This window comes from Cyprinodon tularosa, unplaced genomic scaffold (genome assembly GCF_016077235.1).
Source record: "Cyprinodon tularosa strain WSP-4 unplaced genomic scaffold, ASM1607723v1 ctg11, whole genome shotgun sequence".
NCBI classification, from domain to species: Eukaryota; Metazoa; Chordata; class Actinopteri; order Cyprinodontiformes; family Cyprinodontidae; genus Cyprinodon; species Cyprinodon tularosa.
The window spans coordinates 1,824,737-1,851,391 of record NW_024037893.1 but is presented as its reverse complement, the minus strand read 5'-3'; the positions used below and the strand labels follow the sequence as shown (position 1 = coordinate 1,851,391).

At 37.6% G+C, this 26,655-nt stretch overlaps 2 protein-coding genes across 2 annotated transcripts; one reads left to right on the top strand and one right to left on the bottom strand.

Annotated features, from left to right (window-relative positions):
- Positions 1 to 1,024: 1,024 nt before the first annotated feature.
- On the top strand, positions 1,025 to 14,760 carry LOC119789984 (bone morphogenetic protein 7-like). Its single transcript, XM_038295267.1, has 7 exons — positions 1,025 to 1,618; positions 6,938 to 7,127; positions 10,466 to 10,614; positions 12,030 to 12,236; positions 12,320 to 12,393; positions 12,483 to 12,593; positions 12,669 to 14,760. The coding sequence occupies exons 1-7, from the start codon at positions 1,219 to 1,221 to the stop codon at positions 12,816 to 12,818; spliced, it is 1,281 nt and encodes a 426-aa protein (XP_038151195.1). The 5' UTR covers positions 1,025 to 1,218; the 3' UTR covers positions 12,819 to 14,760.
- On the bottom strand, positions 14,212 to 26,655 carry LOC119789979. The gene is made up of 3 exons (XM_038295253.1): positions 26,315 to 26,655; positions 19,615 to 20,760; positions 14,212 to 17,104 (listed from the first exon to the last, which is right to left on the bottom strand). Exons 2-3 carry the CDS (start codon positions 20,644 to 20,646, stop codon positions 16,766 to 16,768), a joined length of 1,371 nt encoding a protein of 456 aa, XP_038151181.1. The 5' UTR covers positions 20,647 to 20,760; positions 26,315 to 26,655; the 3' UTR covers positions 14,212 to 16,765.

Here is a 26,655-nt window from a genome sequence, read left to right as displayed (position 1 = left end):
TATGATAAAGAGCACTTTATGTCTTCCATCCATGCTTCTTTTACCTGCAATATAAAAAGGATATCAACTATGATCTAAGATTATTATTTTAACTTTCTTGATGTGCTCTGTAATAACCTTTTGATTACACAAAAATAAAGTTGTATTTGTGCCAATTGATATTGATTTGCCTTTAATGATGTTTATGTAGTCTTTTTTTTTCTCATTTTGTCTAGTGTTTCCGATACAATGTGGAAAGGATGATATGTTTGCAAGGATTTAACCATTTCTAAGTATTTTAACTCAATAAAAAAGTAGAACAGTTTTTTACGGTTTGAAAAAGACAGCAGGGTGCATTTACTTTGAGCTTAGGTTGGATTTTCTGTATTCAGCAACAGTGCTTCCCTAAACTATAACTTTGATTTAAAGGCTACCTTTGGTAAAATGTGTTTACTAGAACTCAAAAGTCGGATTAAATGAGTTTACAGTTGGATAATTATGCCCCTAAAGTCTGAATTTCTATTGGCAATGTCAAAAGACAGCAGTTAAATGCAAGCCTCAGTGTGGTTAAGCTCACAGTTCAGTGTAAGTGATAGATTACACAATATTTTATTTACTTTTAACAGTTTTTGTCATATTTAGAAGGATGAATTGGATTTGCATTTTATCAAGACCAGTCCACAATTTCGGGAGATGGTTTGCATGCAATTTTATTAAAGGCAATTATTAAATGCATGTCATCTATATTTACTTATAGTAGAAACGAGTTCTTTCTTTCTGTCTAATTTAACGTGGGAAGACCAACCACATAAACAAAAAAAGAAAAATAGAATTCAACAATTATAGTTTAGTATGTATATCATTTGTTTTATTTGTTAAACTGAACTAATACCAACACATTATATACAGTCATTAAACTACAAAAAAAGCATTATTTTGTTAGTTAAAAGTTTATTTTTTCAGCGTGGTATGAACTCCCGTGAAGTGTTCCTGCCCCTCCCCTAACGCAGAGAAACATAAACTCCTCTCTCATTTCGCAGTCAGAGAGGCGCACGGCTGGATCCCGGTAAGGCGCTGCGTAACGCTGAGTTATGAATGAATGACACCCTGCTTTGATAGTGGGAGGCGTGTTTTACTCTCCCCACATGCCAGAAACTAGCCTGGATAGCTGGTCGTATCTCCAGCGTCTCCTTCTAACCGGCTAGAGCCGTGCGTAAAAATAAATAAAATAGATTAAAAATGCTGGCGAGCGCCGTGACGACCGCTCTGTTCCTGCTGTCGGGTTGGTGCTCCTCCGTGCCGGCCACGCGTGTCTCCTACTCCAACTTCTCCGTGGACAACGAGGTGCGCTCGAGCTTCATCCAAAGGAGGTTGCGCAGCCAAGAGCGCAGGGAAATTCAGCGGGAGATCCTCTCCATCTTGGGGCTGCCGCACCGGCCGCGGCCGCACGCTCACACCAAACACAACGCAGCTCCGATGTTCATGGTGGACCTGTACAACACCATCTCCACGGAGGCAGAGGCGCGCAGATACTCCCAGTACAGAGAGGTTTTACAGGGTCAGGCCTCAGTGGTGGTGAGTCCACTAGACAGCCGCTTCTTGGACGACGCAGACACGGTGATGAGCTTTGTCAACCTCAGTGAGTTTACACTGCTGTAAGAAATAATGTCTAAATAATGGGAGTAACTTCATTAAATAACTGATGTATTTTCATAGTATAAAATCAAACTTTAATATTAAACCTCATCCTTTAAGAGATAAAAAAATTATCTATAGTTTTTACATTTAGGGTCATAATAAACGTCATTAATATTACAATCAGCTTCTAAAATTTTTCAAATCTAACCAGAATTAATAACAAAACACAAAACTACATATTTTACAGCATTAACTTTCAAAATGAAACTTTTAAAGTCATGTTTGGAAAACTTAGTCACAGCCAAAATTCTGTAGCTTCTGGAACCACCTTTAACAGCAATAAACAGAACTAATCATCTTTCATCCGTCACTTTGATTATAAATTTTGGTCAATTTGTCTTTCCAACTTTGTTTCATTTAATCCAGAGTTGTGAACATTCATCTTGTTTTTTTTAAGGTCCAAATGCGATTGTAGAGTTCTACAGTTATTGCAGTGCCTTTTCAATCTATTCTTTTCTTAAGTTGTTTGCTGTTTGCTGCTGCAATGGTTTGTCAGTCACCATTGCAGCAGCTCTGCATGTGTCTTCTACTTTAAAAGTCTTTGATATAGAGAGAAGATGGTGCCCCATGACTAAGCTTCGGTCCCACCACCGTGGTTAAGAATAAAATAAGGTATTTAGACTTTGCTAGGAGTTTAATCAAAGATGGCTCTTTGTATTATGCACAAATCTCCTCATTTTTGAGTCCTATCAGTAATTTTTCAGTGGTTTAATGGCTCATAGTTATACAACAGTTACTTGTCAAAATATCTCTATTTCAGGCTTTTTTAAATTCCTCATAATTATAGTTGATTTAAACATTTAACATGCTAAGTATGCACATAGTTTGAGCTTCCTGATGATGCTGGGATGTCCATCTTGGTATCAAAACATTATCTACTTTTAAAAAATTTTCTCCATCAGTACCAAAGGTGAGACACCCTTTCCGGATTTATTGGGAGGAAACAGTTGCTTCTGTAGGATCCTTGTCTCTTTTCATTCTTGGCATCAAAGCAAGATTTGCTTTCACTGTATGTGGTGGTTTTCAGTTAGCAGCTTCCTGTTCCCTTTCTTAGTAAACTTACTAAACCTTACTTAGTTTTTTACACACAGCTTCTTTCTTGCGTCTTAATATTTGATGATGTTGGATGGTTTGCGAGCTCTTGTGCAGATAAATTTAAATTAATTTCAAAAGTAATAGAGCCAGACCATTTTTATTATCCTATTGATATATAAAACAGTTTAATTGAAGAAAAGGGTACTTTCATTTGTAGCTTTTTTATAGTGGTTTCTTGACACTTTCGGGTCCCTCTCTTTGTAACAAAACATTAAGGTTTCCAAGAAGTATCTGATTTCTATGCTTAGCTTTTATTTAAACAGGTATTTTTTTGCCCTCATAGATTTTCTCACAGCTGTTTTTATGCACTGTGTGTTCTGATACTTTGTGATCATAAATGAAAGATAGAAAGTCGGGGTAACTGAAATGGTATTGATTTAATAAAGGGAGGAATTCCACTTGCTTGCCTTGGAGTGGAAAGCTCTGAAGTCTCTGTAGGGAAACAGCAGGCAGTATGGTGTTTTTAATTGTTTTGTTACACCAGGAATTCTGCCTCGGCGCGTGTGCCCGGTGGAGAGACTAAAGCTAGTTTTATATCCCCTATATTAATGTGCTTAAACCTACGTGTTTTACTCAGCACAAGTACATGTAGTCCACTGTAAAATCATCTGACACTGCAAGAACAGAACGTCTCATCCACCATATCCTTAGTTATGAACTTTTACTTTAGCTAATGAGAAGTGGAAACATGTTTCTAAACACCAAAGCAGATTCATGCGGTTTCACATTTGAGGAGTTCTGAAGCAGAGGGAAGAAAAAGGAAGAAAAAAAGGACTGTGGGTGGGTAGTATTTCTCTTTTTGGCCCACTTTGCCCAGCTGTTTTCTGTACCTTCTTTTGTTAAAGGCATTGTTTTTGGTGGCTTTACAATCATTTCAAGACCCTCTAAATAGGATATCTGCCAACGGAACAGAATCACTCCACAGTTTGTTTCAGATGATATATTAATTAATGCAATTCACAGATGTATGATTTTATACAGTGGTATCCAATGCAGCTAGACATGAGAAGTTATGGTGAACTCATAGAAAAAAGTAATCAGTAGTTTGGACACCTGATAAACAAACACCCTATGGAAATGTTTTAAAGCTCTTTGTGATTAACAGTCAGCATAGTACACCAAAATGATTAATAGACTCCTTGTGACAGAAACTGTTAATCAAAGCATAGAAACTCATCTGCAGAAACTGTTGCTTTGAATGCACCATCACATTCCTCTAAAACAACGGTCTGCAGATCACCTCGTTTCAAGCAGCCATGATGTGACAATGAGAGTCTCACTTTACATTATAAGTTCATGCTTTATTAATGCAAGCTTAACTCCACCACAGCATAATTCAGCTGTTAAAATGTTCCAGGTCAATTATTTATTATTTGGCATTAAATAAAGTGTATCAGCTAAAGCTGTACATATAGTAATTAAAAGAGATGGTAAAATGCTCTGCTGGAAACTGCAGTCAAATGTCCTTGATTGGCTTTTTTAGATAAAGGATTTTTCGTTACCTAAGTAATGTTATGCTCAAAAACAACAGCTGCAGTAGCCCCAGTGGTCTGTCTTTTTACTTAGTGCTAGGGTTGCCTGTTGTGTGGTTTGGTTTGTTGCTTCTACTAAATGCTAGATTCCCTTTATTTGTTACAGAAAAGCACGGAATCACTGTTCTTTTGTGAGACAGGAGAAATTCTGTCCTACCAGACTTGGGAAATTTCCACAACCCGCAATATAATATCAAATTGCAGAAGAGTCTATTTTTTTTTTCTTTTTTTTAATCAGATGCAGGAACAAAAATCCGATTGCCTTGTTAAGATGATTATAAAAAGGTTTTTATGGGGCCATAAAACTACTCATTCATTACTCCATTTAAGACTGGTGAATTTAATAGCTGCTTTTTTTTTTATAAATATAAAACATCCTTTGTAAGAATAAAAAAAAAAAAGATTGGCAATGCTGATGTTGATGATCAAGAATGTTAAAGCTTCTAAACTAATTAAAGTTTCAAAACTTCATGCATTATCAAATCATAGATAATCATAATGGATATTAAAACTTGTCACCATGTAAAGAGAAAGGATTTACTATAAAATTGCCATAGGTTAATGACAGCTGTGTGTTTCTGTGTGGCCCTGCAGTGTCAGGAGCAATCTGTAGTGTTGTAATGTCTCCCAGAGGGAAGTTTGCATATCTGAGGTCTGATCTGTGCAGCTAATGGGCCCAAACGTAAACACACCGAGTGCTTACAAGCAATTATTGCTTTCATAAAATCACCCCTCGTTCCCCCTGCAGCATTTAATTGCGGTCAAACAAATGACTAGCAGGGTTTAGAATGCGGCACTCACAGTGCTCGTGGCATGTGTGTGTTTTTCTGTTGTTAAGAGGGTTTTTAGAGGACTGTGAGTCATTGTGTGGTGCCATAAAAAAAAAAAATGCGGGTTTTAGCATTAGGGCCATGTTAAGATGGAGAATGTTCTTCTAAAACATTCTCAAACCATCAGTGGGAACGCAAGATGACGTTATGATTTGTGCAAGAAGGAAGGATGCGTTTAAGATGGATGATCAGTTGCTCGGTCTGAAAGATCTCCACTCTTCCTTAAAAGAGTCAACCTGGTTGCGAATACTGCAATAATGTCATGATACCCTGAGGAACCTTTGCGTCTTTGCCTGACCCCTGCTTTTTCAGAAAACTGTTGGAGATCCTCAGCTGCCTCTAGGACGGGTGGAAACTTTGCGGTGCCACCGGTTATTGCTGTTCCGCTTTCTTCTCTTCAATCAAAAGTAAATCACTGCATGGTGATGCATTACAAAATGATTACGGAGGTGTGGTGGGAGCAGACTCGGGCGGTAAAGGCTCACATGAATAGGTGTGGGTTTCCATACGTTTTGTGGATGTGCACTTGCTGCTGCGGTTTTCTGGGCTGAGCCTGAATGGGCCTTTTATTGTGGTCAGCACATGTGTGTGATTTTAGAGAGCTAAAGTAAGCCACGGATGTGTTTTTATCTCCCCCATATTTAAAGGAAACTTGACTTAAAAGATGTTTAGATTAGTCATTCCACTCATAGAAGGAGGATTTTTCCTATTTCTCACAAAGTTCTTCCAAGATTGTGGGAAGAGGAAAACCCAGCAGAGAAAAACTTGAATAAACAAGTTTATCATTGACTGGTATACCATTATAAACTGTTTTTATTATGCCTTTTATTGTATTATTCACATTTTAATGTGTTATATTGGGATTTTAAAGGATATACCTGGGATAAGCACCCAAAGTTAGCAATCCAAAGAGGTGTTTTTGCCTTTGAATTGGTTGCAAATTGTTAACTTTTGACTGCAAAAGATCCATGACCCCACCAAAAACAAGACTTCTTAATACATATGGACTACATCAAATTTGCTTTGATTTTATAAAGAAAAAATAAAGTTTTATTGGTACTGTTTTATTGGTTTATGGTTTTAGGACAAAAAACATGAAGCTTTCAAAAATAAATGTTTTGTGGAAAATCAATACTTTAAAGAAATATGTTGAAAATGCATGTTTACAATAAAATGGAAGGAAAAAACTACACATAGTTTTTAAAAATCTTGTAATTAAAAATCTGAGTAACAGATCTAAATAAAGCCAATTTGTTTGTAATCTAATCTCGGCATAAATGCAGCTCATCTTCCATTTAAGGCTGCAGGGATGAATTAGCTTAGACTGAAGAAGAAAAAGCATAATGAGGACCCAGACTTAGACAACTTTTATTGTCATTTTCTGTGATCAGATTGGACATAAATGGAATATGAGTGATGAAAAGCTGGATGTCTCAGAACACATCGTACCCATAGCATTGTAGTGGCAGCATAATTGTGTGGGGATGACAAATTTAAACTAGATATGCTTAAAAAAATCCACAATATCCTACACTTTGACCATCTCACGGAGTTCTGCTAAATCTATTTTCTGCAAATAGAAAATATGAGATGGCGGAAGCATCAGTTTTTTGGGAGGCTTTCCTTTATCGGGAAATCTGATGAGTCATGACTGGAATATTGACAAATCTTCCTGTAATGCTTTAAATGTAATCTTTAACGAAAACCTGCACATTCAAGTGTGGCATCATCATTTGGATGTTAAATGTTTCTGAAGTTTGAATCAGAAACCTTCTATCATGACTGTCTCTCTTTGTCCGATAGTTGATCTGGACCACGACCCTCTGCTCCAGCTGCACAGGCATGTGTTTCGGTTTGATATCTCCCGTATTCCGGAGGGCGAGGCCATCACGGCGGCAGAGTTTAGAATTTACAAGAATTTCATCCAGGAGCGCACCGGGAATGAAACCTTCAAAGTCAGTGTCTACCAAGTCCTCCAGGAGCCCCCTGGCAGGTAAACGTTCTCCTGATAGGACACCTTTCTGTCCTGCTCACCACATTTTCAAAGATTCCTACAGTCCTGCTAATTGAAGCGTTAAACGTGTTGTTTTTGACACACCTTCATTGATGATCGTTTCAATCTATCTGTAGTTTTGGATTAAAAGAGCTGGATTTTAATCAGGTCCTGATATCAGATTTATAACCATCATCGGTCTGATTCCAATTAGCTTCATGGATTTTATATCACACTTAAAAAAGATGCTAACATGAGTATATATTTATTTCTAGCACATGAATGAGCTACAGCTCTTTAAGGTGGAATGGTATAATAAATCTTCTTCATTACCTCCATTATGATGAAGAAGAATGCTGAGAAATCTCTTAAATCACTGAAGCTTAATGAAACGATTGGAAACATTTTCCAGGAGAAGTTCCTGGAAAATGCTGCAAAGTTGTGGATTGGTGTGTTCTATTATCCTCTTGTGGTCTAGATAAGCTGTCTGGCCCACGTGACATTTCAGCTTGCGTGAGTGTCGGCCCTGACATGTTTACATAGACATTAGTGTTAATTGTAAAAAACACAGCGATTTTCTTTTTGCTCGCACTGAATCCACACTGGACTGTTCTCAGGAGACCTCCAATTTCATCAGACAGCTCACACCACAAATAAAGCTGAACCCCCTCAGACGTCACTATTTTCACACATGGAGTTATTCCTTCAAATGTTTTTCTGCAGCTTTTTTTATACTTTAACTTCTGTGTTTTGTTTGCTATGTTTTGGTTTGCTCTCTTAACATTCTCAGTAAAACATATTCATTTACAGCTTGGCAGCCTCGCCTACACCTTTCTCTCACTAAACTTATCTCAGACACTTAAAACTACGTCCCGCAAACCCTTGTTTGAAAGTGTAGTTGAAAATATACAATATTTTCAATTGAAAATCTTAAAAGTGTGGCATGCATTTGTGTTTAGAAACCTATAAATATAAAATCCAGTGCCCTCAGAAGTCACCTTATTAGTCTATAAATCCTGCCCCCAACAGCAACCAAATGTGAAGCATTTCTTTGTCAAACTTTTAGTATTTTATTTATTTTAGCTTCAGTGAAATGATGCAAAAGTTATTTAATTTCTACCAAAGGAATTATTTCCAGAATAAATATTTCATTATTTTACTGTGTACCTTTTTAATAAAACATCACATATATCTGCTTTGAATATTTTCTTCATATTGTTCCTCTATTTATGTTTACTCAATTGGCATGTCAATGTTTGTTTGTATTGTCATAGAAGATGTTCTCTCTATTTCTTTATGATATTTGTAGACTTTATGATAGATTATTATGATGTTTTTGAACTATCATGGCATTATGAGCTGATTTTGGAGGTTCTCTTTGTAAGTTGTAATATGAAGCCTGTATTAGGTGTATCTTTTTCGTATCTCTCTTTAAACAATGGGTCTGTAGGTGTTGCACCAACCAAAGTTACAGATTTGCGAAAAAATTGCTATCCGTGGCAAGTTTCCTTACAGTGCCAATAAAAGCTAAAAATGAATCATTAAACATTAGTAATCCCTGAATGACTATGGTAATATTTATTTGTATTCTTTGGCAACAAAATAGAGTAGCTAAAAGCTCAAAATCTAAATTACAAATGTCTAATTTAGCTGTTATATACAAGATTTGTTGGTCTATATATGAATGGTATGAGCCAATTACTTTTTTTAAATAGTACTGGCAAAAATTATACAATACAATTTAATCCTTGAAAAAAAAACTTGTACTGAATAAAAAAAAAACAACAGAAAAAAATCAAACCATCATCTGCGTACAGTATGCACGTTAAATGTAGTTAAACTTCTACAATATATGCACTCTTTTTTCCATGTTTTTTTCTGATTCACTATAGGCTGAACCAACTTTATGAATAAAATTCAAGCCTTCATTTCCATAAAAAAGGTGGTCACTGTGGTGCCAGTAGCTCTCTACTATGGGTCACTAAGGCTGACGATGATGGGAAAATAACACCATTGTCATGCACAGATAACCCCAGACAGACCAGAAGGCAGCAGCCACCTTTGATGTCTGTAAACGTCATTGTCTTTGAAATGTGCCATAGAGACATAGAGTCTGAGAGGTAAATCTCAGTTCAGGCAAACCACCTAAATTTAAATCATATCTGAGTTAAATCCCACAGAAATTTGTCCAAAACTGTACACTAACGATGTCTAGAGAGCTTGTAGATCTGTAATGCTGCAACATGTACAAATGTTTTGGAGACTGGAACTAAAAACAGTGTGCAATGGTTTCTATGTCAAGAACTATGTTGTGTTATTTTATCTGTTAGATTTTTCAAAATCTGTAGTAGAACAATACGTACATCATAGAACTGGCCTAAAACTATTTAGGAAAAAGGCCCATTAGATGTTACATTTGGCTTTTACTACATGCCATATCAAGTCATAGCATACCTACTGAAGTTGGTACTCTGCTAAGATCACAACTGATTTATTTACTACAAGTAAACATTTTCTGGTCAAAACATTAACTGCACATTAAACTAAACATGGCACTCTTATTGTGAGACCTGGTGGTGGCAGCATCATGCTGTAATTCTGATGAGCACAGAAACCTATCAGAGTTTACAGGAAGATGGGTGGAGGTAAATACTGGGCAGTTATCAGGGGGGGAAAAAAGACATAAAACTCTAAATTGGTGCAGAGGGACAACTGTGGACACCAGAGGAACTCTGGTGTTCAAACCTCATGTGATTAATCATGTGATTAAAAGCAGTCACGCCACAGAGAATTACTTTTTTAATGAAAAACTAATGTTCAGCAATAAACTACACATAAATATATTTTTATGAATTTTAATAATCAAGTGGTATATTAAAAAAATGTACTTCTGAATTTTAATTTTAACTTAATTAAAAGACAATTATACATTTGTTTTTATTTTTACAAATTTTTTTTGTAATCTATCTATCTATCTATCTATCTATCTATCTATCTATATATATATATATATATATATATATATATATATATATATATATATATATATATATATATATATATATATATATATATATATATATATATATATATATATATATATATATATATATATATGTATGCACATAATAACATTGTATTTCAACCTAAGCACATTATCAGAAACATGGTGGTGATAGCATCATGCTGGGTACACACTGGCCTTGCCAGGCTAGTGTACAGGTCTTTTTTCCTGCTGGGAAGGTTAAGCAGGTTAACCAATGTGTAAAAACCTTACTATGTGCTAATAAACTGATGATTCCTTCTATGAATATAACGTTGTATTTTGGTTCTTTTAGTGAAGCTGAACTTTTACTGCTGGACCAGCGAGATGTTTGGGCTTCGGATGAGGGATGGCTTGTGTTTGATCTCACAGCTACCAGTACCCTATGGCAGCTCAGACCTGAACAGAACCTTGGACTGCACCTAGTTGTTGAGGATGGCAATGGTCAGTAATATTTCTACTCTGCACTGATGTTACAAAATAACAGCAGTGTCCTGCGCCTAGAACTAAAAGCCTGAACTTAATATAGATAAAAAACTAGACTTAATTAATTGTGGATATTAGTTTTCTTAAGGTTGTTGTTTATCTGAACTTAGCTTGATGAAGAATTACCTGTAACGAGATGAGACCAGTTCAAATACTGACCAGTGAAAAGATAACCCCCCGATCCCTTAATATGAACTGTAGTCTTTGTGCAGACTATTTTCAACACACGATCAACATTAAACAGAGAAAAATCATCCAGAATTAAAGAATGTCAAAATAATTACCTGTAGACATAATAACACTTAAATTTCCAGGTCAGAACCTGCATTGCTAGAATGAGAAAGAACACAATAGCCCCATTTACTCTACCCTTTTGAAACTGCAGAGACCAGTCTGAGCACGGTAACCAGGATAACTGTTGAGTGTAAATGGAACGCAACTGAACTGGACCGTGCCAGAAACAACCGAACTGCAATTGCGCTAAATTTAGTACTGGTTTAACATTAGGGCTATCTCCTATTTACAGTAAGCTTACTCATATCACGGGTTTTCTGCTGTGTCCAGCTTTGCAACTAACAGATCTTCTCACCTCTTCACAACAAGAACTTCTTCTCAGCCTATTAACAATAAATGGCATCAAAAGAGCGTGGTGCGAACTGGGATGATGCAGAGGATGCTGTTCAGGCATATAATCCTGCATGATCCTGCATGATACGGCAGCCGCCGTTTTTGTTTTCATAATTCCTGCCTTAAGAGATGTAGTATTGTGGACCGTCCATAGGAGGCGAGGAACTAGCATGCTAGTAATGTGTAAATGGTGTTAAGAACCAAGTTCAGCACAGTTAACTGATCCAAGCTCGGTCTGAACTTGGTACGGATTGGTTTCAGAGGGGTAGTGTAAATGGAACAAAATAAAGCTCTCAGAGTCCTAGAGAGGCATTTTAAAATGTTGCAAATAAAAACAAGTATAGCTTTTGTGTAAGGCTTGTTTGCACAATTGTTAAGCATGTTGTAGGTGAGTTTATTGGCTTGCACTTGTTTTAAATTCCATGACCTGGATATTCCACATATACCATAGTATAAACACTACTGGAGCAACCTAGAACGATGTGAAAGCATGACCCAAAGTGGGGAATTCACTGGGTTAATTCTCTCAGGAAAACCATCAATTCAGCAACAAAAGGTTTAAAAAAGAAAATATAGCTGCATCCAAATGAATACCATTAACACGTGTTCACAAAATCACCTTTTTTGTTGTGTGGTAACATTTACTGAAGACTAACAATCCACAGCATTTTTAGATCCTAGATATGGATTTTAATTAATTTTTTTTGCTAAGTTTCAGTGGATCTTTACCCCTTTCCTTTGCATAGGCCAGAAGAGGAACCCCCGAGGAGCTGGGCTGCTGACGGGGAGTGGGGCCATTGACAAGCAGCCATTTCTTGTTGTCTTTTTTAAAGTCAACGAGGTGCGATTGCGCAGCACTCGCTCAGCAAATGGACAAAAAGGAAGACAGTCCCACCGCTCCAAACAGCAGAAGGCTGTCCAAGAGGCACTGAAGGCAACAGAGGCTGTAACAGGTAATCAAACTTTGGATGTTACCAGAATAGAGAGAACAACTCCCTGATCTTTTGAGTTTAAACTTTGGCAATGCATGTTTCAGAAACCCTTGGACTGTCGAAAGAGGCATGTAAGAAACATGAGCTGTATGTCAGCTTCAGAGATTTAGGATGGCAGGTAAAATACTAAAAAATTTGATTTTACACAATTTTGTGACGTTGTTGGTTACTTATTAGGTACTTTGCCTGTGGTTTTCCTCTAATTAGGACTGGATTATAGCACCAGAGGGCTACGCTGCTTATTACTGTGAGGGGGAATGTGCTTTTCCTCTCAACTCCGACATGAATGCCACCAATCATGCAATCGTGCAAACTCTGGTAAGTCCCCAACAGTCACTGGAAATATCTTCCCGACACGTTCTGTAGATCAACTTGTACCTCTTCCAACCACAGGTGCACTTCATCAACCCAGAGACAGTCCCCCAACCCTGCTGTGCCCCCACGCAGCTCCATGGCATCTCAGTGTTGTACTTCGACGACAGCTCCAACGTCATCCTCAAGAAGTACCGCAACATGGTGGTCAGAGCCTGTGGCTGCCATTAAACATTTTACCAACTTACAAATGACTTTTGCAAGTCTGAAGAGATGACTAAAGACAGAAGGATGAGTCTCTGTTCGGCAAAAGCTTGTGCCACGGTACAAACTTAATCTTGGACGAGTCGTGACTAGAAGTCGCTACTGCAGACTGGAAGCTGCAAAGAGTTGTGAAGACTTTACAAGCACAAACTTAGAGGAAGTGTTCACAGTTTGCACGGGGTTGCATCTGAAGCATCACAGACTGAATTGTGATTGTTAGAAATCTTCTGGAAAACAAGATTTTACTTAAAAACTTCAGCCATAATTGAGTGAATCTGGGTTTACCAAGTCAGGAATAAGATATGTGAGAGCTGGTGAAAGGAAGGTTTATGATAGTTACTCAGATTAACACCCTCAAAAAAGGAGGCACATATTCCAATTCTTGGCTAATTCTCCATTAGCTTTACATTCACTGTGGCATCTATATGTTTGTGCCATGACACAACCTTTACGTTATTCAACGTTGCCTTAATTTGCACCACAAACTGGTAGAGGTGATAGAAACATCAAACTTCTGGTAAATTCTTCAGCACATTCCAAAGATTCTTAGTTGGGTTGTGGTCTGACTTTAAGCTACTTGAACTTAAACCCAGTGAATCCTTGCAGTATTGGTGGTTTTCAAAATGCAAAACAACTGTTTAAATTTTCCAATCCCTCGTGTTTTCTTCTTACCATGTGGGTAGAGATGCTAGTTTTACAATTTATCACAGTTATTTTTTTAAATAATGACAACATATTTTTTTCCAGCCACATTTCATCCACAAGGATTACAGTTCCTTAATGATATTCCTATTAACAAGAAAAGAATAAAATGTGTTGGATGTTCCAACATGCCAATAATTTGACCTATCATTTTTCCACCACCAAAGGATAAATGTTCTTACATGATTGTTTGTGAATTGAGAAACTACTTACCACATCAGCTAAAGACCAACAGCTTGTAATCCATGCAGTAATTATCTAGCTGGAGGTAATTACGTTTTTTCTTTGTTCAGTCCAGGTGGTGACATTTCTTTGGACAAGCAATGTATATTTTGAAAGTTTTCCGTGATTCATCTTCATGGCACCCATCACTTACATGCAGCAATTGCTTTGAGGTGTCAAACCAGAGCAGCAGATCAGCTGTGTATTTATTTTGTCTCATTAAAAAGGTCAAATGGAAAAAACTGATGCAGGTCTTGTTTTTATCTGCAATGACATTTTTTTCCTTGGGTTTATAGACCTTTAAATTTCAGAAATTGCACATGAAAAAAGTACTCAAAGCCAACTCTAAACCATTATTTCTATTTACCTGAAAGTCTTTTCATGTGATCATTAGTTTGCAAAACATCATGTCTGTTTTTTTTCTATCCACTAATGTTCGGTTAGGCCACCAAATGTTGTAAAGCATCCACTCAAGATAACAACAGCAAGCAAATGTATACTCTGTCTGAGCTGTGATTGAAGTGATTTTAACACGGTGACATTTTTGGAGAATTATACCAAACATTGCATTTATTTTTATCTTCAAATTACATGAACTTACATAGCATGTTAAGTCATTATGAAAAGGTGTGAGATAATTTCAAAATATGTAATCTATGAGTGCGCAACAAAGAATTCATGCCCTTGGTGGTAACCTAAATCTGCCATGTCAAAAACCACCACTGCTGTTTTATAATAAAGATAATCAATATAACCCCCTTAATCCTTATCTCTCACAAACGGTAGCAGATAAGAAATTATACAAACTATGGAAAACTATGCATTTCATGTATGTCAGGAGGAGTTATTGAAAATTATGAAAGAACACTTCGAGTTCATCTTAAGGTAAGATGTGCATTTGTGCTGATAAAGGAAGGCTAGATGTAATTGGTGAACAGGTGTTGAATATTAACTGAACATAAATAAATTATGAAAACTGAATGAATATGGTTAGATTCTAGTAAGGACTCTTCTTTATTCACTAGTATTTATCTGATGAGACTATTGCTGATACTCTTTACTGACATTGATACTTTTTATTTCATTTCAATCTCTTTTATGAAATCCTAAACCTGAAAAGTTTTTCTCATCCAGTCAAAACATGACAAGTAGAGATCACTGCCTGATGCGAATGGTTACAGATAAATTCACACAATTCACACTTTAATTTTATCCTGTTAAATTGATTTGTTTTTTTTTAATGCAATTTATGCTTTAAAAAATTCCCCAAAAAACAACAAAAAAAAACCCAACAAAAACAGCTATCTCTTCCTCTTGCTTCCTAAATATTGTGTCAGCTGAAAGTTACAAACACAAATCCTTAATTGCAGAGGTAGAAGCTTTCATAATCTTGCAATACAGAATAAACTGGTTGATAAACGACCCGTGTTATTTGGCAGTAAAGAGCTGAACCTTAAATGCAGAAAAAATAACTTAGGCAGAAATTTCCTGTATTTTTCAACTAAATATGACCTGATATAGTTAGAAAGACAAGAAATCTCAACTGTACTGTAAATATCACTGAGGCAACATCAGTTCATGCTTTGGTTCCATTATCCCTTAACAACAGTTTATGCAACCTATAACCCTGAGAGGTGAGCTCACTGTAGCTGTCCTCTTTAACTGGGACTTTTTTTGTAAGCCAAGATGAACAACAAATTAAGCACACAAAAAATAATTCAGGAGGTAGAAAGACAGACGCTGATTACAGCAGATGTAAGGAGAAACCAATGGTCCTCTGTGCCTCACAAGAGCAATTATACCCCTTCGATTTTTACTTTTGTCACATTACAGCTGTATTGGGCTTTGATAGAACACTGGAAACATCTATATAACAGAAAATTATTCTTGGCTTTCATTTTTTTTATGTCAGATGTTTATGCTCTTTTTATTCAGCTGTTCTAAGTAAATACTATATTAACCGGTATTTGCTACAATTACAGCAAAAAAAAAGCTATATTTTCCTAGAGTTTTATTGTCATTATACTATCACAAGTGCAGAACAACGAAATTCACTCTCTGCATTTAATCCATTCCCTTGGAGAGCAATGGGCTGCCCTTGTTCGGCGCCCAGTGAGCAGTGCGGGGTTAGAGGTTTTGGCTCAGGAACCCAGAGAGGCAGTCTGTGGGAGTGGGTTTCAAACTCACAACCTCAGGATTCCAAGCTCTATGCCCTAACGACAAGACAGCCACTCCCCAAATGCAATATGAGGACTCCCTATATAGAAATGCCCTGTAATTATTGTCATCTATCATCATAATCCAGATTCAATGCACTGCTTCCCAGAGTAAGATGCTGCCACCACTCTGCTCCACACTGGGGGCAGTGTGCTTCGGATGACGAGCAGTGGAGGGGCCTCGAAGTTTGAATTTTGTCTCTTCTGATTAGAAGAAGTTAGTTTACCTTGCTCCCTAGAGGTTGTAAGAGGAACTTAATCCTTGATCTGTGATATTTGGTCATATTGAGGCTGTGTTCACTAATGAGGCCAACATTGAGAAGCTGGATTTATACCATATTAAACTAAACAAGTCGGACTCTGTTTACTCCTTTTGTGAGCTTTGAATTCATTTGGAAGGCCTTGATAAAGGCCACAAGCCAAGACGTATTGGTTGGTGAGTAAAGCTGATTTGATGTACTTCAATTCTAGCTGATTTTCACCTCCTCTGAATTAGATGTTATAAATGAAGCATTAATGCATGGCTCTTTTCAGATATTTCTTGAAAGAGATCTTCTAGGATCTTCTACCGATTTGTCTCAATTTCTTATTAATTTGTTTCTTTGAATTGGCTAATCATAGAAAAAGCCCAACAAGTTGTAAGGGTTGTGGTTTCAATATGACAACATGAAAAAGTTGAAGAGGTGTGAATACTTTTGTGAAGCAATACAAATCTTGTGAGAACCGTTAATATTAATTTTTTTGTACAGTTGAGTTGTCACAAGTAGTCTAATCTCATGGGGCTGAATAGTGCCTCCTGCGGGACACCTTGACCTCTGTTATCTGCTCCACTGCATGCTCCTTGAGCTCAAGTGGAACCTGGCTGTACAGGGCAGTGTTTGCCTTTGGTTGGTCGCAACTGATCTCTGACTTTTCGGGTGCAATTTTTGGCCCCAGGAAGTCTGACAACAGTGGCTTGGTAGCAGTGACAGGCGTGAGGGCCAAGCACACGTCTCCCACACTGAGCTGACGGCACTGCAGGCCACATAGACGGGCGGTCCTCTGAGGGCTGCAAGATGACCATCCATGTCCTCGTACAAAGAATGGGTACTCCACATACACATCCACCAACTCCTTAAGGAAGGAAGTACACACAGACACAGGGTAGCAAGTTACTCAGTGTTAACATTTTGTTCTATTGAGCAGAGTGAATTTGTGCAAAATTAAAGCTGCAAGTGTTTACAGATGTAGCTTAAAATACTCAACCACAGCTGCAAATCTAATTTACTGGCAAAAGTAAGTTGTTCAGGTGTTTGATATAAAAAGCAACTAAAAGCATTAACAAAAACAAGAAAGCAAATTTTGAACAGCTGAATAAAATGACTAGGATTTAGTCCAACTGCGACATAAAACCAGTCATTACTATATTCGTCAAATTATTCAACCAGGTGTGTGGATTCCTTCAGAAGAGAAGCAGCTGTTGGCTTGGGACTGACTGCAGGTGCAATGCCTATGGTGAGAATGGTGACTTTTCACTGCATGATAGAACTTTGACAGAATAAACAAAAGTAACAGGGAGAAGAGCTAGATGATACAGCTGGAAGCAATAGGCACGTTTAATGTAATATAAAAAGTGCTTACGCCACCTGCTGGCAGAAACAGGAAGCTTTCAATGACAACAGCCAGTTCCAGGGCATGTAGGTAAACACAAACTCTTGACTGACAGAAAAGGAGCTGCAGTAAATGAAGTTTCGCTTTCCACAATAAGCTAAATAATAAATAGTAATGAACTCCATGAATCTGGATCTGGATCTTTTGGAGCTGATGGATGGATGGATGGATGGATGGATGGATGGATGGATGGATGGATGGATGGATGGATGGATGGAAGGACAGATGATTTGATTATTATTTTCTCTGGAGTTTAAATTCCGTAAAAATTCAAAAAAATATCCACTGGACTTGGTTTCCACTGGACTATGACCTGGATGACTGAGAACCTTCATCAGCATCTGGAGTTTAAAGCATCTACAAATAACACTGTATCCATTGTTAAATATGATGGTGGTCATTGATGCTTTGAGGCTGATTAGTTGAGATTTAAAAAGACTCGGCTGGAGCATAAAAACAAAAGTATATTAAGGGAAATAAAACCTTAAGCAAGTAGCAGTTTAAATACAGCTAACATGCTTTATAAATAAAACAAATGTCAATTGATACAAGGCATGTCCAAAGTCCTGCAGGTGTTAGAGCTTCCCCTGCTTTAGCACAGCTGATTTCTACTGATAGCTGATTAATAGGCTTTTGCTGATCTCGAATCATTAGATTTAGCTGTGATTTAGCTGTATGTCAGCAGCCAATGAGGACCGACGTTGGACATGCCTGGTTTATACATAACTCTGTTTTACTGTTGATGCCATTAGATGTGCTTTGGTATCATTTAGTTGTTGGGAGTATGAGCTTAACATTTTCATCAATCTTTACAAGCTGATATTTTAGAGTTGAAAAGATCTGAGAAAATGTTTAAAAGCTATCTGTGATTTCTGGTCTGTAGCTTCACCAGGTATTCACAGAATGTAAAAGAATAGAAATAGTCATATGTATGGTTTGAGTACATTTTTTTATATTCTAAAATATGTGCATATATTTCCATTATGCACAACTGATTTAATGGGCTAATGAAAAAAAGTTATATATAAGTAATTGATAGAAATTGAATATCCTAATGCAATGTAAATCTATCAAAACAAGAACTAAAAGAAGTGTATTTTTTATGTTTAGCTGTAACTAAACTTAGAGTTCAATCAATTCGCCCGCAAAGGTCTATTACAGCGAAAAGCTCAATGTCAGCTCATTGAAAAGAGCAGTAATGTCATTTTGAAACACTTTATGTTTGAAAATACATTCGTGGTAGATTCATTTCTAACAGTCTTTTCTAACTGAAAACAAGGGTCTAGAAGCCCATAGGGCTGTTTGATGAGTTGATTTCCTTTGAGTTATGTCCATCTGAAATGCTCATATTAAAAAGGTAAAAAAATATTTTGAATCATTTACAACGCTTGATAGAGCATTCGTGCATCAAGACAATTATTAACACTTCAGGTTTAAAAACATTGTTTATAGCTTATATGCTAAATGTCGATAGTCAGCTTCATACTTGAATTCACACTTAATATAGGTTTGACGTTGAAATGAATGAACCAGCATTTTACCTAACACATGATTGACGGAAGAAAAATACAAGATAAAAGTAAGATTCAGGCTTTAGAAAGTTGAGGTGTCATATTGAAAAAAAACCTTGAAATTTCATTTATATTTTACAATCTGTATTGTTTTGTTTGACCAGTTTATTGCAAAAAGCTGCTTGTTTGTATATTTTGCCAATGAACCTGGTTTGCAGTCGATGTGGAATCATTTTAAGTGTGTATTATATGGGGGTATGGTGTTTTTTTTTATGTCTCCATGCTCCCTTTTTTGTAAGAATATAAAAGAGTAAGAGAACCTGCAATAGTTTTAATGATTCATCTATGAACTGCAATGAAAAGAAAGTTGCATGACTGGCCATATAAAAGGACTATTAAAAGCTACTTGTGCAGAGGCTGTCGTGAATATAATAATAAATCCAGAGAGTGATTTACCCTCACCTGGGACTGTTGGTCGTGAAGCAGGATTAGGAGGCGGTAGACGGAGGAGGAGGAGGCCGATGGAGAGATGCTCTGGACTGTGCAGCAGCTCAGGCGCAGATCTGGACAGGCCAGAGATCCAAGGAGGAAGTCCTCTGTTTGCAGGTTCTCCACCCTCCTCAGGCGCCCGTCTCTGAGCTCGATCAGAGATCCTGCCACGAAGTGAGGAAGCAGCCAGGGGAAGTGATTTGGAGAGGTAAGAGAGGAAGAAGAATGTTCGGTGGATGGGACAGCGGGAGATCTTTGCTTGTCTTCTATCATGGAGGTGCAGGAGCCGTTCAAGTTGTCAGGGGGAACTTTAATGAGGGATTGTCCAGACACAGGTATGGCTTTTTTTGATTTTGATGATAAATGATGCTTCAAAGGGGTGTCCTCATGTGTGGAGTGAGGTAAGTAAGTGCCTCCTTTTTCAGCCCTGAGTAAATCCTCAGTCCTCCTTTCTACTCTCCTGGCATAGGGAACTTTATGCGTAGAATAGTTTTTGTCTTTTAATGTCTTGAGTCTCTCCCAGCCTCCATCCCCTCTGTGGATGCCTTCAGAGACCAGCGAGCTGGTGCTAAATCTAGACAAGAAGGGTGGATGTCCTGAGTGGACGGCACGTGTTCCAGATAGATGGTTTTGCAGTTGGTACTGATGGGAAAAATCCCAGACTGAAGGCAGAGGGCTGAACTCTCTCCACTCTGCCCAGCCGTGGTGCTCTCTGAAAGCAGATGGGATGTGGTGTTTGGGCCGAGGAGCGGAATGTGTCTGCATCCAGGGTTGGTACAGAGCCGTAACTCGCCTCGCCACAGGTCGAAACAGACCCACATGTTTCGTCTTTAAGTCGCTGTGGCTTTTATACGGATAGGGTGCCTTGAAGTTTGTGGTGTCACACTCCAGCTGTTGCCTCTGCTGCTGCTGCTGCTGCTGAGGGGAGCTCACTCTTTGGTCTCTCTTTTTAAAAGGGAGGCTGTCCCTATCTGGGACAGGAGCTGGGCTTGTTGTAAAGCTCATTGCCTCACCTTTGGGTTATTCACTCCAAGAATACATAATTATCTGCTAAGGTAGAGCTGGTTTGGAGATTGTGTGTCAAAGTCTCCATTAGTCCATATCTCAGGTCCTCATGATCTAAGCAACAGAGGCAGACATTAAGAAGGTTATTTAGTCAGCAGTAATTCAGTCTTTCTAATAAGATCACAGGGTAATCAATGAAAACTTTTAGGATTGCAATCAAGAGTAATCAGGATAATCAGATATTAACCAGGTTAAATAAATCTCCATTGAAGAGCAACACAACACTAGTTAAATCACAGCAAAGGTATGCTCAGCCATAATCCTCAAGGTGAAATGTTAAGCAATACACCACTACAAAGAAATACATAATAATGATAATTATATGATACCTAAAACATTTAAATGCAAAAATGAAATAAATAAATGAAATCTGGTATGCTTATATCCAGACTCCCCCAAGTTAATAGCTTTCAGACTCACATTTCACTGCAAAAAAAGCTGCAAGTCCGGTAGGATGGCACCGGCTTTCCTCTAGAGACCAAATTTTTGGCCCAGTCTATTTTGCAAAAATAGTTAAAGTTCAGTCAGGTTGTGTGAAGGACGTCTTCAAGCATCAATTTCCCTTTGAAACCAGCCTTAGATCTGGAACATTCTAACATAAGAAGACCATGTTTATACATAAACCATTGCATAAATCCCTTTAAATAGAACACAACTCAATGTTTGTGCAATACTGCATTTTACACCACATTTCTTTATTTATTTTTGCACTGCACTAAAACTTTCCATTCTATGCCTTTTGTACTATGACTTTAAAGTGTTTTACCTATTCTCCTTCACTGTTTACATTCTGATCGCTGCTGCACTTTCTAAATGCTAATATTCAGAGATGGCAAAAGTACTCAGTTTCCGTACTTGAGTAAAAGTACAGATACTTGTGTTAAAAAAATACTCTGGTAAAAGTGGAAGTACTGAATAAACTTCTTTACTCAAGTAAAAGTAACAAAGTACAGGCTTGTAAATTTACTTAAAGTATAAAAGTAAAAGTAGAAACCACTTTTTTCATGCCGTTGCCTACATTTTAAATGGATGTCTGCCAGTAGGACTAGATCTCTGTTGTGTTCATTTTCAATCATCTCGTCGTCCATGCTACTATGCTAACGCCACCGCCACCAAGCTGCAATGATTTGCCGCGAATGAATACTGCCGAATCTGTCGATTCATCTTGTAGTGGTGTGTCAAATGCAATGTAGATTCCCATCCAATTAGATTGAATTTGGTATTGATGACGTGAAAAAAAATAACGGTAACTCCATTGAAATGATTCAAAACTAAAGTAAGTCTGATTGCTTCACCCCGCTGAAGGAATTGCATATCCACAGCATTATTCTGCCCCCAACGTGTTTGATAATTGGGGAGGTGTGTGTCAGGGGGACTTTTTATCTCATTATCTATCGGTTTCAGTGGATAACCATGTCTCGGTAGCTGTGTAGTTGTAAAATCCTCTTTCAGATTTCAGATAATTGCATAAACGGTGATCTGTGAGACGTTCAGAGCTTGTGGTTTCGCTTCTAATGCGACTCTTTAAATCGCTCTTTATTTAGAAAACAGGATTTCATTTAGAGGTATTATAACAGTCCAAAACAGCCAAGACATGTTGAACTGTCGATCACATAGAATAGAAATACACTAAAAGGTTGTGTTTGTAATGTGACAAAATATGGAAAAAGTATATATACTTTAGGAAGACAGTATAAATTTAACAATAATGTCTGTGGGGGGGTCCATAGCTCTCAGTAGCTTATTCATTTTAATGGAGGATCATCATTAATTGTCACTGAGTCTTTAGAACAACCTGCAGTCTGCTGGTGAACAATAAGATTTCTCATTAAACAAAACCACACACTGAAGTAAATGGATGATTTTTTGCCAGCTGAGGAAGTCGCAAAATGCAAAAATCCCCACAGCTCAGACTCTGCAAGCTTTAAGAAGCATTTTCAAAATTTCAGTTTCTGGACAACAAAGAGAAACACAAGAATGATAGATTGTTTTGAAGCATTTTATAAACGAAACAAATAATAAAAAAAAGGTTTTGTAGCCCAGCTTAAATTTACATCTGAATGAACCTCCTGACTTTTGGTCCAATCACCTCAATCTGGCCGAGAAACTAAGGGAAAACTATTTTGGATGATTTCTCAATACTTGTTTGCTTCTCACAAGCACTTAGAGGCAAAAACTACCCACAAAACTATCTCACAGTGTTTAAGTATGGTGCCAGAATGATAATGATTTGGGGTTTAATAAGGGAGAACATTAGGTTTTCTGTTTAAACTTAAGCCAGTTTGTGTCCTAAAACCGGAAAACCAACTATAAATTTCTCAAACTCATTAAAATGCTGGTTTTTGAGGAAGTTGTTCTTAAAAGGAATACAACCTCAGAAAAAAGGAAGCAATGGTAAACATGTTTACACAATATCCTCTTCCTGTGAATTATTCTTCTGTGGTTTTAATATTAAATCTCTGCCCAAAATACTGTTTTCAAATAAATATTACCAGTGTAAGATTGACATGCTCGCTTTCTGTCGTTACACACTTTTCAATTTTATAAAAATCTCCTGATATGTAAAATATGCAGAAGAAATAGAATAATTTTTCTCCCTGATAGCACTGAGAGCACTTTTTTTTCCCAACTACTGCCTTGTGGTTAGATCGCTGCCTGTAAATATCCCCTTGACGTGCGAACAATAACTTCACCATCAACTTCAAATTACAGCTTTCCAACCACAATTTGCTGTTCGGAAAGTTGTTTTTTTGATGGACATCTACCAAGTCCTTTACAAAGAAAGAAAGAAAAAAAAAACGGAAGTTACTATGGTTACAAAGTGCTTTGCAATGTGGTTGACGAAGGAAAGAGTGTGGAGAGAACAAGGCAAACTAAAATGTGGGTAGTGGGTGTGAAGCTGGGGGTCAGATTTAAATTTCTTTTTTCACACCCCTTGAAGGTTGATAAGTAACGTATTCCATTAGAAAAGTGAAAGATGACTTCTCAAATATATGGCTATCATACACACAAGCCCAGGCTGCATCTGAAACTCCTATAGAAAACCCTTCATCCACCTTATGTGCGTGAGTCAATTCACGTAGGTGGGATAAATATAAGCACCTTGTGGCCAGAAACACAACATTATATTACAGTCAAAGACTTGTTTTTTTCACAGAAACTGTTACAAGATAGCAGCAGGAGGTTTTTACAGCCCGTCAATGCAGAGCTCATCTTATAAAGCAATCATAGCAGCAGAGCAAGAGGTCCCTGGACTTCTCTCATTATCACAACAAGTATGATGCATGGTAAACATTCACCTCTTGTCAGGTAACAACCATAAATGTCATCGTACAGAGCATCATTAAGATTTCAAGCGATAGACTAACAGAAAATTGTGCATTATGGTGAAATAAAGGAAGTAAATTTTCAGAACCTTTGACAAATAAAGGTGACTTGAAAGATGTGAATTAGTTCCCTTTATTCTGATGTCCACATTTTAAACTTTGCTCAATCAGAGACTCTTAGGGGTCAATTTTAACAAGTGAATAGAGCATATCTCCACATAAAATCAGCTGTTCTGTAAAGACCTAAAATGATTGGTTGAGGACATCAGTGAACAAACAGCATCATGACCAACATGGAACACAATATTCAGGTTTGGAATCAGTTTAAAGCATGACTTAGATTATAAAACATTATCCGAAGCTTTGAATATCTCACAGAACTCTCTGCTCAGCACATTATCCAAAAATGGAAAGAGCATGACACATATGCAGCATGACCAAGATATTTTCGGTCAGCCTAATCTGGCAGGGAGATTAAGTGGATCACAGAATCAACATTAGGGCCCACAGTCATTTTGGAGGAGCTGCAGAGATCCACAGCTCAGGTGGGAGAATCTGTTGGCATGACACCCGTCAGTAATATATTTTACAAATCTGGCTATTGTGAAAAAAAAAAATCATTAGAAGTTCAACACATGAGGGAGTGAACATTTGGAAGAAGATACTCTTGTTGGATGAGACCAAAATAAAACGCTTAAGCCTATTACAAAATTTAACATCCCAAGTTGGAAACATCATCAAAATTTTGTTCAATATTGGGCTATATATATTTTTTGTTTAGTGTTTTCTCAAAGATTTATGTCCTTTATTTAGAATTCTCCTTGCTATGGTTAATTATTTTTGCTGCAATGCTTCAGCATGAACGCATGTTGCAACAACGTAGAGAAAACCTAGATTTAACTGGAAACCCTGCATCTGAATCTGGCTCATCAACACAGTAAAACATGGCGGCGGTATCACCATGATATGGGGATTTTTTTGTTGTGTTTTTTTGTTGTTGTTGTTGCAGAAAACATAGTGAAGCTTGTTGAAGTTTAATGGAGGATGGATGAAGGGAAGTATAGGGCAACCCTGGACAAAAAAACTAATTAGGCTTGGGTGGGCTACAACATTCCACCAAAACAACTACAATATAACCAATGCAAAAATGTCAAAGTCCAGACCTAAATCCAAATGGAGCCTCTCCAGAGACATTCACACACTCCTTCCATTCAATCTGGTTGAACATTAGAAATTGAGCAAGAGGGGGCAAATCTTCTCTCCCTTGAAGCGCAGAGCTGGTAAAGTTATCCTAACAGAATTGCTGATGTAATTCCCATAAAAGTTGTTTTACAAAGAACCAAACAACTGGCCAGATAGAACTGAACAAATATTGAAAAACAATTATTCTGCCCAAATTCATTATTATGCATAATCTCATGTTGATCAGCCATATAAAATTGAAATTTAGCACTTTTGTAAACTGCTTTTTTGTACCGGTAATTAAAAAAAAGAAACTTATAAAAAAGGCCCGTGTCTATGACTACCCTTATCAAAGTCTTTTATGTATCTGATATGAGCTCTGTATGGTGTGTGTGTGGGTCAGTACGGGATGATACTGTATCCTCATACAAATATATCCCTGTGTGATTAGTCTGCCTCTCAATAGCTTACCTTGACAGGTATTTGTCAGCTGAACGCCTGCAGTTTGAATGTAAATGAATTCAAATTGCATGGCTGTGAGGGCTCCACGCTCTCACTATGACCTGCAAAGGTATGGTCAGATCATGACACGCATCATGCCTGTGATGTAACGCTTTTGCAGCCTTCTGCATCCATAAGAGGAGACGATGATCACTACAGGCTGGTTATCTAAGGAAATGATATGTAAACACAGCAGTGTTTAGTGTGTTTGCTGTGGTGTCATAATGATCGAACTAAACAGGACTGTAGAGAGGACACACTTTTAGTAAGGGGGTAGAGTGCCGGTGGCGAGGGGGGCTGTGCATGCAACTCAACCTGAGATTCCTAGTTTTGAATTATTTTTTAGTTTGTCAAAAAGGAAAGAAGAAAAGAGAGATACAAAAGCAGGACTGTGGCTAAACTTTCTTTTGCATATCAGTAGTGAGAAATTGCTCTTGGTCAGTCTGATGACTCTTTCTGTAAAGCTGGAACATGAGATAACTGGGTTCAACCTCTGGTTCTGACTGTCAGACTCTATTCAAACACATAAACACATAAGAGGATGCATACAGAAAACATTATCACATGCATAAAATGAGAATTCCACTGGTTTTACTTACATGTTGCTTCTTTCAAGCATCTGAGCCTCTAGTCTTCGTGGAACATGTCCATCAGTCACCCCGGACACACCTGTGTGGCCTGTGTCATGCTTGCAGACTCCGTATAAAAAAGAGAATGAGCAAAGGCATCCAGACAAGCTCACCAGACACTCCTTCTCTCCTCTTCTCTCTCTCTCTATCTGTCTCTCTCTCTTCCCTCCTACTCACTTTTACATTTTTTCACTCCCACTCTGCTCACTCACTCACTCGGTCCTGTTAACCTTTCTCAGACAGATTCACTATTTCTTGCTCTCTTTCTCTCTCAGTCTCTCATGTCTGAACTGGTTCACCCTGCTTTCTGC